Source organism: Chaetodon trifascialis, chromosome 3, assembly GCF_039877785.1.
Source record: "Chaetodon trifascialis isolate fChaTrf1 chromosome 3, fChaTrf1.hap1, whole genome shotgun sequence".
Taxonomy (NCBI): Eukaryota; Metazoa; Chordata; class Actinopteri; order Chaetodontiformes; family Chaetodontidae; genus Chaetodon; species Chaetodon trifascialis.
In genome coordinates, this window is record NC_092058.1 from 25,261,789 (window position 1) to 25,280,122 (window position 18,334).

At 44.8% G+C, this 18,334-nt stretch overlaps 1 protein-coding gene across 1 annotated transcript; it reads right to left on the reverse strand.

Annotated features, from left to right (window-relative positions):
• Window positions 1-42: 42 nt before the first annotated feature.
• Window positions 43-18,243, reverse strand: sfmbt1 (Scm like with four mbt domains 1). Its single transcript, XM_070959959.1, has 21 exons — window positions 18,152-18,243; window positions 14,262-14,319; window positions 14,074-14,168; window positions 13,259-13,502; window positions 12,287-12,375; window positions 11,330-11,582; window positions 9,997-10,094; window positions 9,730-9,831; window positions 9,276-9,435; window positions 9,025-9,107; window positions 7,982-8,108; window positions 6,900-7,013; window positions 6,676-6,718; window positions 6,528-6,595; window positions 6,274-6,413; window positions 5,271-5,380; window positions 4,699-4,874; window positions 3,828-4,006; window positions 3,484-3,708; window positions 2,709-2,837; window positions 43-1,981 (listed from the first exon to the last, which is right to left on the reverse strand). Exons 2-21 carry the CDS (start codon window positions 14,284-14,286, stop codon window positions 1,841-1,843), a joined length of 2,601 nt encoding a protein of 866 aa, XP_070816060.1. The 5' UTR covers window positions 14,287-14,319; window positions 18,152-18,243; the 3' UTR covers window positions 43-1,840.
• Window positions 18,244-18,334: the final 91 nt, after the last annotated feature.

Consider the following 18,334-nt stretch of genomic DNA (forward strand, 5'->3'; position numbering starts at 1 on the left):
CATGCTGGGAAATGTATGAGAAACGTCAGTAACCGTCGAAAATTCGTTGTTTACCGTTTTAATTGTCGTCGTCTCATTAAATAGCAGTTAACAATCTTCAAACATGAAATAAAAAGCTGTTCCATTGCTTCGAGTACAGTGAAAAGTACAAGAAAATGAGTAAACAAAGAACACACAGAGGTTTTACTCACAAAATGAAGCACGTTACAGGAAATCACACTACAGGAGCTGGTAAAAAGAGGAAAAACTGATTTACAAAAGCCTTTTTGAGAATATCTTCTTGCTTTAAAACTGCCCATTTTATCATTGAGTTAGTTGTTAAAAATAACGACTATTCAGGGATATGAAATGGCTCAAACTATCACCTGTAGCTGAATTTGTTTTGACCATATATCCCATATGAGAAAGTTTAGGCCTATTTTGTGCAAATATACTGTATATTTAGGGCTTTACACATTGCTTATGCAGAAAGTTAGTGGATCAATAGATTTTTTTTCACCCTGTTGCACTAGAAGATATCTGATTATATACACTATATACAAACATGCACTGTCATATTTGCATACCACTGCACAGTACATGGTTTTGCTTGTGCTTCCATAACAGAATCCTTGCACTGTAAACTGCTCTTACATACTGTAGAAGCTCAAAGAAGAAAGTAATTTGATCTTTTGAAAAGAAGGCCCTCTTACATCTGTTGCTGAGCAGATCGGATCTTAATTCAGCTGGATAACATTTGCAAATTGTGTTAGCACAGTGTGCATGTCTGGTGTTCACACTCAAATTTAATTCCTCGTCTTGCGACGGCTCACTATGACTTTCAACTCTACTATTATCAGTATATCTACTTCAACATGACTGCTTGCTTTCAAGTTTTCTCTGTGTGCCAACAACTATGTGTCATTGCTTCATCAGCGGGCCAAATGATCTCCTTGAGAATATTTAGTGTGTCTCCAACAAACAAAGCATAATTCAAAAGCTCCCAATCTGCTGATACACCAGGATACATCTTCAAGCTTTTGCAGTGAGATGATTATGTGAAAAAACAATGTTTTAAGTGCTGCAATGTAAGCGGGCAGTCATATATAATGCATACCCTCATCGGCACTGAAAATACTTGAGTGAAATTAGACTTCAGTGTAAAAAATCACTGGATTAGGAGGTTCTGCCACCTCATGTCTGACTTCAGCAGATGACAAATGCTGACAAAGAGATACCAAATATTGTAGACTTGGTATGACAAGTAAAAGCTGCGATTCAGTCGTGGTCCCTTTTAGAGACAGCAGGGCAAGCTTTGAATCATGAATGGACACAAAGGACCAATGGTATTATAGAACTGGGACTCGGTCACTCTTCCTCTTAAAGGTGAGAGGAAATAAAAGAAGAATCCAAGGCACTCTGAAGACAGACACAAGTTTCGAAGCCTTTATTAAAACATAACTAGAACTCAAACCTGTTTGAACTTGAAAGCAAGTCCTTCATAATGGCTTGCTTTTTTTTTTTTTTTTTTCCCAAAACATGCTGGAATAAAGGCTATTGCACTTATTTATGACATTAAAGTGCCTTGAATTCTTGTCTTTCACTCCTCACCTGTGCCTTCCTAAAGAGCACCTGAACTGTCTTAGACCTTACGTAGCTCTTCTTCTTTGTTCTTTTTATAGTGATTGGAAAGTGTGGCTTTTGTCGATCTCATGTCCGTGTTTGTCTGACACCATGAGGTCTATGCAGGATTCTAAAGGATGTCCAGTGTTAGAAAAGTCAAAATGGGGAAATACAGTGTTTTTCACAGGATTAATACACAGAACAGGATGTAGTCATGTCCATGTTCATTCCCCGTCAGCTACGTGGCAAACTGTTGATAAAATGCCAACTTGACCCTCTCAATGTGGTGGCACAGCTTGATGGCTGGTCCCAGTTTCAGGTCCATACACTCTTGCACTGTTGGGAGGTTCAGCAGCAGCAGCGCCTGTCCGTCAATCTCCTGTAAAAGCATGAATTCATATGAGATGTTTTTCTAAAATTAGTTATGTCTCAACCTTCTAGTAAAGTGTTATTCTGTATTTGTGACTGTGAATACAAAACAAGAGTATAAAGTACTTATTGCTGTTTTAGTATTGCTAAACTGACTTGTTACTTTATAGGTGCTTAAAGGCCCATGGGAGAGGGAACTATCTGTCACAATCACAACAACAAGACATTGTTCTGTATTCTTACTTCTGCTGTGAAGAAGAACACTGTATTGCAGTGGATTCATGAAAAAGTACCAACAGTTAAAGGCTGGCCGAGAGTGCCGTTTGACTTTGTGTAACTATATTTTTGATTTAAAAACAGACCAACGGGCACAACCCTACTGTATTCGTGCCTGTTTTATTATTATTATTATTATTATTATTATTATTATTGTAATTTTCTGGTGCATCAGCTGCAATAGGAGTAAACTGCAATAAGCTAAAAACATGAAACTTGGACCCATAACAGGAAATACTCTGTAAGTGCTTCCTGAGAAATATGAGGCCAGTTGGATGGTGGTGCTGTAATTAAGGCCAAAAACACAATGAGTTTGATTCAAAGTCAATGAAGGGAGGACAAATGACAGAACTTCAAGTGTGCAGTTATTTAAACGGTGTAGACCTTGTTAAAGTGAAACCGAATAAATATCCTGTCAAAAAAAACAAATAAATGAACAAAAAGTTTGAGTATTTTCTTACCTGATCCAGGAAAATCCGTGCAAGAGGTGCACAGTCAGTTGTCCTAATGAAACGAACCACATCGGTAACGCTCCACTCCAGCGGGCTGGTGTCCAAACACAACTTCTGAGGAGTCTCAGTCTTTGAGGTCTATAAACACAGACAGGGTGAGTCAGCATGAGACTCAGAGGGATTTCCCAGCTGAGGTGGAAAGGCTCACAGCTCATTTTAACCCTTATAACTGATGCTGAGAAGAAAGGGTATCAGACCTGAACATTTCACAGAACAAACTCTGGATGTTTCAATCTTGCCGATTTCCCCGTGAGCTGTTCAGAGCAAGTTCAGGTCACGGTGAAAACATCTTTCAAAATGTTTTTGAAATGGGTTAGCTAGGCAGAGGAAAGCAGTTGTGTGGGGCAGAGGAATGGACTGTGCAGAGAGAACTTTTATTTTACACTAAGTGGTACTAAACCTGCCTAAACCTTTTCCCATGCACGGACGAAAGCAAACACCGACTGCGCTGTATCGTTAAAACGCACAGTGGTACTCTCAAGTTCCTTTAATTGACTGACTTCCTGTGTCATGTGTCACTCTGCCTGCTGTGCTCAAATTCTGAAAATCTTTTTTTCCCAGTAGAAACATCTGCTGGACCAACTTTGACCTGCAGGCCCCTCTTTGGGCAGCCCTGCAATACAGTATTCATAAAAGATACACTGTCTTGAAGGTAAACTTGATATGAAAATTCCAGATGATAAATATTTTCAAACTATTTCAAACTCCTTGTGGCTTTCACTACCTTTGGTGAGGGAGGGCGGTTCTCATCGTCAGAGAAGGAGGGTGAACGGGGTTTCCGGCGCCGGCGCGTGGGCCTGGGTGTTGCCGGTGGGGAGGGGGACGGTGTGGTTGGCTGAGACTTCCCAAATGATTGTTCAGAATCATCCTGCAGGTCGTCCTGTAGCTCAGAGCCAGAGTCTTCACTCAGGGAGTCATCTTCATCCAGATCTTCTTCCTCTCCACTGCCCTGTGAGCCAAAGACGTTAGATTCAAGTGTGAGGAGGAACAGAAGTGAACAGTGTTGGTTTGACAGTGAGACAACTGATGCATCCTTTCATATAATGCTTAATGAAGAAAACCTGTTACCTGTGGAGACCCAGCAGGTGTGTTGTCTACCGAGGCTGAGGAGCGTCTCTTCTTATGGACAAAGAGCTGCTTCCTCCTCTTCCTCCTCCTCCCTCTTCTCTTCACGCCTCCCTCCAGGTTGGAGTGGCCCCCGGGTGGACGGCCAACACGTTTACTCTTCTTCTTTCCGTAGTAGTATGCTGATGACGAGACAGCAGGCTGATTGTGTAATGTTGCATTTGACACATCTTAATCTATTTATGGAAATGAACTGATCTAAGAGATTTTAATACATGTATCCTCTACAGGAAAAGCATGTCTGTGGAGGATATGCGCTGTCTGAAGTGAGATGAAAACGTAAGAGACAAATGAGAAAGCAACAGACGAATGATCGCATTATCACCGCAAAGCAGCAGCAAGTAAACATATCAACAAATGTGTGATCTTCGGTTCATTCATGAAAGAGGCCAATTCTGACGCATTTTCAGCAAACTGTACCTGCACATTCATTGCCTCTGGAAGGTTATTGCAGTTTCTAAATCCCAAACTGCATCCCTCTGCTCCACAAAATGTCTGTATTCATTAAGGGAGCATTTATGTAGCCATTGATGATTTCTATTCAAGAGCAACGCAAATGAAAAGAAGTGAGGGTTTCTGGGAAAGGAGGAATGAATGAGCTTTGTGTTAAATGAGAGCACGTTTGAATGGTGTTCAGAATTAAGGTCACAACTGACAAGCAAGCTTGCAAATTTCTGAGCCATTACAAATTTAATCACAGCAATTGGAGGCCATGTTCATCATCTCCTTTGATGAGAAAGAGCCACCCCAGATCACTCGACAAATCATCTGAAGTCTCGACAATCACTGTTCTCTAGTTCTGAAAAACACCTACTGTACTTGGTCTTGGTGAGGACAGAGCAGTTCTCAGAGCAGCGGTCCAGAACCATGCGAGGTCCGAACAGGTTTGGGCAGCACTCAAGCTTGATGCAGGTTTTCCTGCAGAAGTCTGCCACGCGGTCTGCAGTGCGGACGATTTCCACAGTGGCACGGTAACTCTTCCCCTTGTACCTGTAGGGAAAAGCAAGGTTGAACGGTAAATGAATAGTGATAAATCTCTCATATTTCCACACAGTATTAGGTTGAAAAAACAAAGGGCAAAATGCATCTGACTCTTCTCGCTCACTACAGCTCCTGTTATGTTCATGTTTGATCTCACACAGTTGCTACAGCCGCATGTTCTCTCTTAAGAAAGTGACTGAAATGCTGTCGGCTAGATCACTGAAGTATCAGGAGCATGTGCAGGGTTCCGGTGCGCAGATATTTATTTCCACTCGTGCATTCAAGTACATGTTTAATCCAGCACGCGTCCTAAAATAGGCCAGCTGTGAACACTCCTGCTATTCCTGCAGGTTTTCCACAGAGCAGAGGATTTCGAGCTGAGGATTTAATGGTGTTTCTCCTCACTTGGCTTTGAGTGTCTCTCCATGGCCTTGCCAGCGGCTCTCCTGGTCCAGCTGCAGCTCTCTCAGCACACGGCTGGGCTTGTATGCAGAGTTGATCAGCAGAGTCAATACCTGGATACAAGACAAGCAGAGAATTGCAACATCCACAGGTTATCTGCTGGTTGAAGGTTATGTCTTTTATTTTATTTACGGCGCTCTGTGTAGCATTTTAACATCACATAGCGTCGTCATTTTGTGACGTTCATTACTGCGTGACAGTTGGTAGGTGGTAGATTAGCAGCCTATACCAACCACTACGTTGTGTGCCACTGGTTATCAAGTAGTTAGACTGCTATATGGTAGAAATGTCAGTGCTTTACCACACAGAGTAGAAGGAGGGGCCTCCTCTTTCAGTGTGAATGAAACTAAATCTGTGTTTCTTGATATGTCACATGGTAGAATGAGCAAAAGACAGGCAGCGGATCACTTCACTGAGAAGAGGGGAAGGAGCAAGGAGGACGAGGAGCAGGAGGAGCAAGTAGTCTTCCTCTTCCTGCCGATGCAGTGAGGCTTATGGGAAATGTAGTCTCCACACCATGGTGTGAGATAGTGGCTATCAGGCATCTCCAAAATGACTCAAGTATATATAAAAGGAATGAAAAACTAATTGAACAATTACAAGACAAAGAGTCTACAGCCATGTAAGCAGCTGTCTGACTTTGGCACACCAGTGCTTTGAGCTAAATGCTAACTTTAGCATGCTAACATGCTTAGCAGCTCTCGCCCATTGTAGCTGGGATAGGCTCTAGCCCCCCGCAACCCCGAAAGGGATAGGCGGTATAGATAATAGATGGATGTATGGACATGCTTAGCAGCATTAGTTGTGCAGCTATTTGTTCGGAAACTAAAACTGGACAAATGAAACTTTTGACTTTGAACCTTCCTGCCTGTGTTTCGGGACTGAGAGATGACATCTGTCTTTTGGTGGTATTCATACAGTTTACAGCTGGACTAGCCCTTCTCACCTCTTTGAGCACGAGGACACAGTTTCCAGGGCCGATGAACTGAGGCAGCTCTGCAATGCGTCCCTTGTTAAGGTAAGGCCCAGAGAAACAGCGGTGGTTGAAGTAGATCTTGGGACAGCAGTATTTCCCGTTCCCCTGTCCTGCACGTGGACACAAATTGAGATACAAACGATCAAACAGGCACAGAGAGAGTCAGAGGAGAGCACACATCACACTGCGGACTCATTCAGTGAGACCTCAGACATACCGCTCACCTGTCTCTGACTGGTTGGCCATCTGCTGCTTGACAGCATCAGGTGACGCTGACTTAGGTGGAGTTCGGCTGTAAAGTGATGAAGATTTAGTCAGATGTTGAAAGGTGATTGGATTCAGTCAACGCCCTGCCCTTCCTGTTATACTCACTGTTTCTCAGGCTGCACCACAGCAATCTTCCTCTCTTTTTCAACTGGAAAACAAAGCACAGACTATTGCGAGTCCAGTCACACTACGACATTATGCCATTCATTTGGAGATCAGGGTAAGAAAAAACAATAGATTACATTATGTTGTCAAGGCGTCAGTAACAGTCTTGTTAAGGCAGACATGCAAAGAGCATGAGAGTCCACATGATGACTTGTGATGTATACCTGAGGGTTTGATGGGGTAGACGAGTGAATAGCCATTTGTCTCACACCAGCTGACAGGGAAGATGTCGAGGGAGTCCACATGAACTATCACCTCTGGCATGGGCTGTTTCAGTCCTGCGCACACACGCACACACACACACACACACACACACACACACACACACACACACACACACACACACACACACACACACACACACACACACACACACACACACACACACACACACACACACACACACACACACACACACACACACACACACACACACACACACACACACACACATTAGAAAATCACAACAGTGATTGTGGATGTGAAACTCAGTGACACACATCACTCCTTCTACCTTAATATTATGTAATGTTTCAGCTACAATTCTAATCAAACAAATGTCACGCAACAGTAAACCTTTTAGGTTCTTCATCTCTTGTTCACATGAATCCAAGTTTACACACACACACACACACACACACACACACACACACACACACACACACACACACACACACACACACACACACACACACACACACACACACACACACACACACACACACACACACACACACACACGTCAACGATATAATAAATGACAGTGTTGTGTTGGCAGTGTGCAGACATCAAAATGAACAGACATCAACCTTAAAAAGCCCCGAAAGCTTCTGCTCTTAATCATCTTCTTACTGTAGGAGATAGGTGTAGCAGGGAGACACCACCATCAATCAAATCTGATCAGGTGTCGGAGGGCGACTCTTACTACCTCTTTTAAAGAGCTTCAGGTGCTCGAAAACAGCTGAATTTTAAGATGCTGTCTGAACTGTGCAACCCTGCAACAATTTCTGCCTCTCTAGGAGACGGTATAATCTCTAAGGCTGCGATCTTGTGTACAAACTGATGTGACATAAACATTCTGGTGTTCTCCATAGAAAATAAAAAGGCAGCTACTCAACCAGGGAGCCAGGAAACTGAGATCAGCTCCACATGCTTCACATGACATGGCCGTTCATGTGGTGCAGGACTGCGCAGAGATTAGACGTGTTCATTTTGTTGTAAGCTCACTTTAAGTACCCCGTCTCACCTTCCAGGCTGAGCCAAACGTACTGCCCTTTCACCCTGGTCACAGTTGCCACGTGAATGTTCTCAGGTGACAGCGGGTTGACGGCCTCCAGTTTCATGGCCTCTTTGAAGCTGTGGTCGCACTGCTCCTGGCAAGTAAACAGAGAGGGGAAAAAACTCATGTGAGTGCTATTTCACAGCAAAGGATAGTTGTGCCCATCATGAAAACCCATATAGAAATACAAATATTTGCCACACGGTCACAGTGAGTCTGCTGTTAACAGCTCATCACACCGTGGACACATGGCATCATCACATTTGATTAAAATGTCAGTCAAATGGGTTAAATCTCATTTCCTACATTCTGTCACATGACCAGAAGATGTTACGACAGTCAACTATAAAATCTATCAAAAAATAATGGCAACAAGGCTGCAAACAGAGCGGAATTTGCTTACATGCCTGCTGCAGAGATGATAAGAGGTGGCCATGACATACAGAAGGTGTCACACTTTACAGGATGCTACAGTATATTCCTTTCAGAGGAAAACTGTCAGTCTCTCTTTCTTAAAATAAATCTGGACCTAATCCTATTGATGGCGTTAAATCACACACAAACTAAACCTGAATACAGTAAAACGTTCATTTTATTTCAGTAAAAAAGATCTCAGCAGTCTGATCTGCTGCTTGAATAATGCAAGCCAAGTAATAGGAAGGAGGCTTTGGCTCTGACAGCTTGCTAATGGTTGAATAAATTCTTATTCATTCATGCAGGCACACTGCATCACAGCACAGACCTCATGCAGCCTTCTTACGACAGTAATATAATAATATTAATCTAAAACAAATGTCATATTTAATTGTCATTTCGACAATGACCGAGGGACAGCACACGCTGGGAGCTGGTTCATCGCTCATCTCATATTTGGCTCTCTAAGTGACCTTTGTTGAAAGTGTGGGTCTGACCGGCCCTTGGTGGTGGATTTTTCACGTGTCGTGGACGTTAGACAGTCGTTTACACAGCGGCCTGACCGGTGTGAACTGGTAAAATGGAGGTTAACTTACAGCTGAGAAGCAATGCTGTGGAGCTGCCTCGGCCTCACACTGTTTCAGGTAATCTGCCCAGTCAAAGTCTGGACCCTGGTATCCTGCACATGATCAAATAAAGACAGAATGGACAGAAAGAGAGAGGCAAATGAAATCAGGGACAGAGGGAAAGAAAGCATCAGTGATCTAATCACCGCTATTCCTTAAGTCTTGACATCACTAACAGCTGATAAAACAACATGCTAGGGACAACATTTGGCAGAGCTGACCTGGTGGGGGACTGAGAGGGAGTCCATTTTTGAGGCTCCACTGAGCAGGGAAGATGCCTGGACTGTCTCTGTGACACAGAAAGGACCTCCCGGCACCCTCTGACTCCTCAATCCCACAAAGGTCGTCCATCGTCACGAGGAAGTACTGTTCGCTGAACACCTGAGGCGGAGAGGAGGTCATTTTGGGACATTCTTAATTGACAGCTGTAAAGTTTTAACCAACCGCTTTCCCCTCACTGAGTCACACTAAAGTAAAGTAAAGAACTACGTCTGCAACACTGTCATTGAACAGCAACATCTTGGGTTGAAAAAGACATTTCAGATCATTTTTAGCTACAGAATTAACAAAATACACTGTGTGGTGATGAACACAACCAACTAAGTCCAATAAACTGCAAACAGGAGAGAGGCATTGCAGCATAGGAGAGACAGATTTGATAGGAAAGTCTGTTACCTTGGTGACAGAGGCAGGCCTGATGGAAATAGGAGCGGTGGGGTCAACAGCCTCCAGTTTCATTCCTTCCTTGAAACAATGAGCAGCGATGGCAGGCTGATCCTGAGACACACAACACACACACGTGCGCGTTCAGTCATTTCCAAAAGCTCAGCTCTTCACACCCAGTTTGGAGGGAAATTTTGCAACTCTTTGCTTATGGCATAATGATCAGATCTTGACTAGCAGACAAACAGCAAGAACAAATAAGAGCGCGGCTGGCAGTACCTTACTGAACTCTGCAGTCAGAGCTTCATCCTGAGGCAGGTCGCTGATCCTCTGCCTCACCTCCTCCCACTCCTTCTCTGTCCGCAGGGCCAACAGGTCTGAAACAAATCCATGCAAATCAGCTGCTGAAGAGCTAAATGTGACGCCCTGATGACTGCTGTATAGTCTGATTATCAAAGAAATGTTTCATGAAAAGGTAGGATGCACATCTGACTTTAACCAACGTACTCCTTTCTGGGAATAATGACACCTAGATGGCTGAACTGGACTAACACAAAGTGTGTGTATTGTTCTAAACCTCCAATATAACAAGTTGATGAGGTAAAACATCAAATATATTGTGTTTGTACTGTTTTTAATTGAGTAAATGTCAAAAAGGATTAGCAAATTATCACAATCCTGTTTATGTTTTATAGCGTCCCATCTTTTGGAATGGGGCTGTCGGTCACCACAATTAATGAAACAAGCAAACAAAACAACAACACATTAACTTCTGAGGGGTGCCATGTTCCAGGAGGCCTTATAAACAAGATGATGTGCGGAATTAATAAGGCTGAACTTCAGCTGATAGCTTTCATTGCACATAGAAAAGCATTGCTTCTTCCTTTTTCTTTCATGAAACTAAAATACAAGCAATACAAAAGGCTGTAATTATGATCAGTTTAATGCACCACCACCGCTCACTACATTCTGTTATTAACTTGCAAAAACAAGGTGCGCGAGCACACACACACACACACACACACACACACATAAGATTTTAGCAATAAAAGCCTGGCATTAAATATCAATAAGCCTTTAGCAGTGGTGGTACCAGAAGGTAGATCAGCTGTGTCAGGAGAGAGATATCGCCTGCGGTGCTTCATACATCTTGCATATTAACAAACTTTATTCACTTGAAGGGCATTAGCAGATCGTGGCCCTGAAAACAATGATCTATCTAAACCTGCACGGAAAATCAATTTCAAGGTCTGCTGGGACACCATCACATTCTGAATACTGGTTGCTTGCATTCCACCAGCATGCACCAAGTATTGGAAAATGTAAATATAACTCACATAACGTGACAAATGAGGAGTAATGGCCGATCTGATTGAGCGGGTAGGAATAAACATGAGATGTGATTTCTCTAGTAACCAGTAAGAAAACATCAGATACATAATCAGGCATGCATCCGGTCCAAGACTGCCTTGTGAATTCTTCACGTGTTTTTCCATCCGAGAATATCAGTCATGTCTGCTTTGGCTGTAAACCTTGAGATCTAGAAATCATTTTCCCTTTCTTTCTTATGTTTCTAAATATAAAAATCCGACCTGAGGTCAGCAGCACTGACCTGAGGGAGGCCTGAGGGTGCAGCCGTGCTCTTTGGCCCAGCCGGGTGGGTGGAGGCGTGGGTGGAGGTAAAAGAGCCAGAGGGTTGCGGGTGTGTCTGGGAGGCCCTCTGTGCCTACCAGGCGCAGCTTTAGCCTTCCTCCGACGTTCTCCTCTACCTCGGCAGCCCAGGCCAGCCCCAGGTCAACGCTGTCCTGCAGCTCCACGTAGCAGCCTGCACACAGGAGCTCCACTGGGTCTCTTCCACGCTGGGGCTGCAGGGGGGGGGGGGGGGTGTGGATGAGGGATGGTAAATGAGAAGCTGATAGCACACACACGAACACCAACAAACGAACACACGCCTAGGCAAGGAGAGGAATTTGTACTGGGAGAGAATGCGCTGCATGACTAAGTGGCAGAACTGAAGCACAGTCACTGAAAGCTAACTAATGGCTCCAAAGAATTTCACAGGCTGTTCCTACAGCAAATTTGTTTTCAGCAGCACAGCCTCGGTGCCGTAAACACAAGCTCACAGCCTTTTAAGGCATTTTAAGTGCGAACTGCCTTTTTGCCATTTCAAAATGGGCGTAACAAACACAGAGCACTTGGAGATTTAAATCCACTCTAAGACAATAAATACAAGCAGCAAACATGTTTGCGTGCGTGCGTGAGAGCGAACACTGCAGAGTCACTGTTGACAATTCTGATCACCTGAGGGTATAAACTGTCGACTTGCTGTTTTTCTAATGTCAGTTGTATTTAGCCAACTTGCCTCGCCACTTGAACAATAACGGGGCAGGTCCAACTTCATGATGACAACCTCAACAGTTTTTCTAACCGCATTAAATGTTTTAAAGTGGTCAAATGAATCAAATCAGTGCTGATAGAGGAGATTGTTCTTGGCACCAACGGACACGAGCGCCCCGCCCTGGGTGTGAGGAGTTTGTAAGAAGACAGCTGCTCCGTTCTCCTGCCTTACCAATTCCAGCAGGCTGGCAGGCGCGCTGCACTCCTCTGCCAAGGCCTTTTCCAGCAGAGCCTCCCAGTCTTGGTGCTTCTCACGCACACCTGAGTTGGATCATACACACAGTGTTGATTTTAGTAACCAAACCACCAACCGGGCTCAAGATCACACACGCACTCCTCAGCCTGCTCTCCCCTTGTCACCCTGAATCCCTGCATAAGCCACAAAAATAAGAATTACTACTGCAGTTAACTGAAAGATGAATACATCTAATCAGACTTTTTTGTAACGCTGTCAACAACTTCCATCTGTGTCAACTGTATCATGCAGCAACTGCATCCTGAACAGCCCAATCAAGTATTTTTCTTGTATTTTGTTTCCTAATATTTCTTTGTTTTAACAAGCTGACATGTCTAGGTGTCAAGGGCTAATTATATTGCATTAATTAAAAAAAAAAAAGATAAACTGCAAAGTTCTTGGCCATTTTCCAGGCAAAAGTATTTCTCACGAAACTAGAAGAGACCACAGTGGCAGCAGTGTACCGAGAGAACACTGTTCATTATTCCTTGCTATGCTGATGAAAAGTGCAATTACTTAGTTGAGCTCCACCATTAAATAGCATTTTGGGAACAGATACATGGTACAAGAAACCGAGCGCACTCTCCACTGCAGAGCGTGTTCATCCACAGCTCGCCTGTCCCTGAAGCACTCACACAAAAAGAAAAAAAAATCTTAAAGTGGAAGCGCTATATTTGCACTACATTTAAAACACACTACATCTGCAATTCATCGTTAAGATAACTGTGAGTTAACCGTGGATTTCATTTACAAAATAAAATGATTTATGTTTGGCACCGGGCCGACTTTTCATGGCTTGTGTTCGTGACCCTCCGCACGTCAGCCATGTTTTATACGATCAGCGTGCAGGAAAAACAGACGCCTGCAACTTTTCCGGCATCCACCATGCCAACAGCAGCCACGCCTCACCCTCAGGGGCCCTCATGGTCTTTCCGTGCTGGCGGCTCCAGCCCAGCGGGTGGAGGTCTGCCGTCAAGATGTCACACCAGAAGTCGGCACGCCGGTCGTCCTGGTAGCCCTCGTAGCGCAGCAGCAGCAGCTGGCCGCATGTGGTGATGATGTTGGCCACCCAGTACGGACTGTCGGCCTCCGAGCGCACACACACCTCCAGCTTCATGCCTGGGGTCAGTCCGGTCTGCAGGCCCTGGTCCACCTGCAGAATGGAGATGCCTGGAATCACTGACCTGCTCACACACTACATTTTGATTTAAGTTCTGCAGCTTGTTAGACAAAAAAAAACTTACAAAAGTGCACAAAGAAAAGACGACTTATATGTTTTCTACCTCATTTGTTTAATGTTTTCTCTGTTTTCCTGGAAAGCATGTGGAGTTCACCTCTGTGTGAAGTGTGCTATTCAAATACAACTGACCTGACTGTTATTTTATGCCGTTATTGGCTCTTACTCCAGTTACACCAAGCTGCTAGTTTGCAGCTACTCATCATGTGTTGTCTCGTGGTTATCTAAAGAAGCCTTGTCACAGCTGGTGACGTTACAGTGACTTCTGTGTTTCCCCTTTATGACTGGGTGCTTTTCTAGCTGTTCACCTAACTAACGGCTTTACTAGCTGACTCATTCCATACATTTGAGTCATGCTTTCAGACTTAATACATAGTTTGAAACCAACCAGCAGTTACCTGAAACTTAATAAGGACTTTACACAGATGTTTAGTAACAGATTATGAATAGCTGCTGTGTGTTAGCTGTGAAGGCTGTCAGCACCCACATGTTTGAAGGCGTGATGGGGCACAGACACGGCTCCGGTCTCCTCCAGGTAGTCATCCCAGCTGAAGTCACACACATCCTGAGCTGAGTCTCCATCTGGAACACGCAACACATTTCTCTTTCCAAACCTGCTTTCCAAAACATATTATCTCGCTGATTTCACGCAGCTGTTCACAGAGTAGTTCTTACCAGACTCCAGTGACTCCTGACTCATGCTGGTGCCCCCTCAAGGCCAAGACTAGGAGCTCTGAGGAGGAACAGAGGAGGTGGATCATTATCCAACGAGAGTAAATGAATGAGCGCTGGTCCAAAACATAGACAAGCAAGCGCCTAACCGAGCCGCCTTCCTCGTAGTGATCCGCAGCACAATACGGTGTGCCTGCGCTGAATCAAATCACCCTCAGTAGATCTCAACGTTATTCAATAATCTCTGAACTCGATACTGTTTTCAACAAGATTAATGAGACAGGTGATACCGCTGGCTTGTAACAGCCCACTCAGCAGTTCACAGGCCAAACCGAATCACCAGGAAGTTACACAAAGAAGAAATGAAGATCAGGAGTTGCTCCACCAGCTAGGACAGATGACATCTACCAGCCCGCAGCCGCAGAGAATAAAAATATTATCAGTCAACAGTCAAACACATTAACGCACCGGCAACTGTGGCACTAATTAGCCGGCAAAGCAGCCTCCAACTTTAGAGTCAAGCTGCAGACTCAAGAAAGACATAAATTGAACAGCCTTCATTTATAAGCCCTGCTTCAGGGCCAACATTAAATGAATTTGCATTTGTTTGGATTTTCCTCCAGCCACTCTGAAATCAAGGACTCCTCGGCCTTGACAATAGAGTTGTTCAGATACCAAATCCACTGTTACGCTCAATCAGAACGAAACACGAGAAGTGGCGAACAAAACCACAAACTACATGCTGCATATTTGCCATTCATTGGAGGTGGCACAGGCTACCACCTACGTATCACACCAGATGGTACGTGATCGGCGGGCAAAACATTAAACTATGCTAATCTCATCCAGCTCCACCTCTGCTTGTGAAACTCATTCGGGCTCATCTCTCGACAAAGGCGCGATCGTATGCCTTTTCCTGCCCCGGTGTGAACATTTCAAACAGCGCCCTGACGTGAATGTGGACACGCACATCAAGCTCTGACACATCAAACTGACCTGCAGTATTGTGACAAGCAGATGAAATAAGTTAATGCAACAAGAGAGATGGCATGAATGAGAAAGAAGGGAGCGCGGGGCGTGACGGCAGCGGGGAGAGCGGTGTATGGGACACCGAGGATAGCTGCTCCGTCACGGCAGCTCCATTCAGCCGGCCTGTCAGGCCCGTCTTTGTCACGTCTGACGTCTCAATTAAAACCAGGGCCACCACCAGAAACCACCCCCTCCCAGCGACCGGACTGCCACTGCGACCCCCGTGCTCCGCTGGGATCAGCGCCACCTTTCACCCGCGACCTTGCCCCAGACTCCCTCTGCCTCCCCCCCCGACATACACACACACCAGAGGGCCTTATTGTCTCTGGGGTCATGCTCCAAACATAAGAGTGGAAAAAAAAAGAGCAGTGGAGACAGGAGTGGAAACACAGCCCTAAAGTTAAGAAGCTGTATTCTCACACCTGATGCTGAGCTCAGATATTTGATCTTTTATGAATTCGTGGCGGGATTTTAAGTATTTACCTACAAACTCACAATCAATTTCAGGACTTTTTGTTTTTGATGCAATTTCAACAAGACAAAACTGAATCATTCTCAAAAAAATAACGCAGTGCCTATATTCCACCTCTAAGAGGTACATTGATTGCACCACTTCTGAGAAGTATCATCTGAAATTTCTAAAGACAAGCTTTCAACATTTGCTCCCTGCTGGTTTCTACAACGCTTAACTTGGCGGAGCGGCACGGCCTCTGCCTGCACGGGCAGACAGGAAGAAATGCAACTTCCCCTGTCTCATACGCGGTAAGTGGTCTGTGTGGACCACAGCTAGCAGCAATGTGCCTGAATCTCTCTGCACCACCCGAGACTCTGACTGACTGAACCTGAAAGAGAAAGGGAGTGCACACACCCACACAAACACACACATACAAACAGGCACTCGCAGACAACTGAGATCCATACTACATCCTCTTTACAAGCACTTACTGAATCATATTCTCATCAGCACTTAGCATGCAATTGAGTATTTCTATGCACACTTTCCTGAACCTCTGAGGTCCCTGGGCGGGAAATGCAATCTGACAAAATGCACATTCGCACACAGTACGGCTTCTCCTGGAAATAAAATCATACTCCACTTTCAATGAAATTAAATTAGCTTCTGAAACATTTCCCCAAACACTATTTAACGGCATCTGCTGATCACCAGTAGATGACATTACATTATAAGCAGTAATGTAGTGGAAAATAAGGCAATTAGTATGTCCTCCTGTTCGCGTCCACACTGGAGCATAAATAATCCTGATTTGCTGTTTTTCATATTATTTGCAATGGTTTTATCTCACTGTGTGTTACAAATCTGCTTCGTTAAAAAACTGTAGGTCTAGTTCAATCAAGTTTAGTTTAGTTTTGGGTTCATGGTGGCAGGTTTCTGACATATCAGTACTGAAATCCAGCAGCTGTGTGCAAAGTCCACCAAACTCCCATTGACCAACACTCACTGTGGACAGTTTTCATCACAACTACATCTTCAGCAGTGCCAATGAAACCTGACCACAGAGATGTCTGTGGATTCGCTTGCATCGGGGCGGCTGCAAAAATTTCACTGACTGATGCCTGAAGACTTGGCACCGTAAAACCCAAACCATCTGGCTGATGAGTCAATAGCACTGTACAGTAGGTTAGTGAGAAAATATGGGGGGTTTTCTTTCTTTTATTCTGGAATTTAATGACCTCTTTAAAAAGGCTAACAAAGTGGAGGTAGGTTGACATTTCATGGCATTCCTCATAATACTTCTAATAATCTTGACAAACCAATGACTGTGCCGCCCAGTGGAGGGTCCCATCAGGTTCCTGGGATGACTTCCACCTGCCAAGGCGATCTAAATAACTTTAACTCCCCCAAACGTCATTAATATGGACATTACGGTTGCCAACAAAGGGCTGCACTGAAGCCCAGCCATGGGAGTCGGCCTGCTGCTTCAGAGGATCCTCGGGCTCCGTCAAACTAGTTCTGTCAACTGGTCGACCTGCTCTAACTTCAGCCCAAACGGGGAGCTGAAAACGCAAATCCACATTTCCTCCGCACAAATAACGCCGCCGTTTCATCCACCGGCGTTAATGCTGCTCGCTGCCATCGCATAGCAGCGCTGCCAGGCGATCACTCAAGTTGCACAATGGGGAAGTTAAGAGGCAGGAGAAAAATCGGTTGCAATAAGTCAACGCGGAATGTGACAACCTACAGGGCATCATCCCGTCCATCGGGTACAGGCAGACCACAGCGAGCCGCGTCCATAAGCCGATGAGTTGATTTAGCTGTTTGTTCGGAGCTACACAGAAACACACATCGACTGAGGTCGTGCAACCTTCATTATGTAAGTCTTCGACATTAGAAATATACGTAGTTACTCAAGGCCAAATCGCTGGAAATTTCCACACAATGCCCGAACTGAAACTAGCTTAAGGTTGCACTGCTTGTATACGGACGAACCGCAGCATTCAGAGATGGGCCATTAACGCAACGGCTTTGCAGAGAGAGAGAGAGACTACAGCGCCGACGGTCTAACTTTCACTCCGAGGAGAACATGACAAATACCGATCGAGAAGATGAACAAATCGCTGGCTAATAAATACACATGCCGGCCTCAATGCAGAACGACCGTGTGGGACTCGGTAGACACATGGTAAAATCGCCTGTGTCCGAGTCAAGTTACTGAACGTCACAGCTTGAGCAATAAGAGCAGGCTGACGAGCAATAAGGGCGCTTACACTCGACCGAACCCGACTCATCTTTTTGAGAGACGGGAAAAAAGACGAACGCGCCACCACAATGCAAAACACCGTTAGGGATTTGTAACAAACAACACAGAGTATGTGAATATTTAGTCGCAAAATTCGCCCCTTACCGCTAAGTAGTTTTTCCAAGTCGGTTTTTAGATGCCGTTCCTCTCCGCCTGCTCGCTCGCAGCAACGTCAAGCTCACGTGAAGGAGGCGCGGTACCCCGGTCGACCGTTTCAAAATAAAGGGCTCAGCGAGGCGGGAGTCGCAACCGTCGCTCGAGCAACAGCGAGACTTTCCGCGTTGAGGG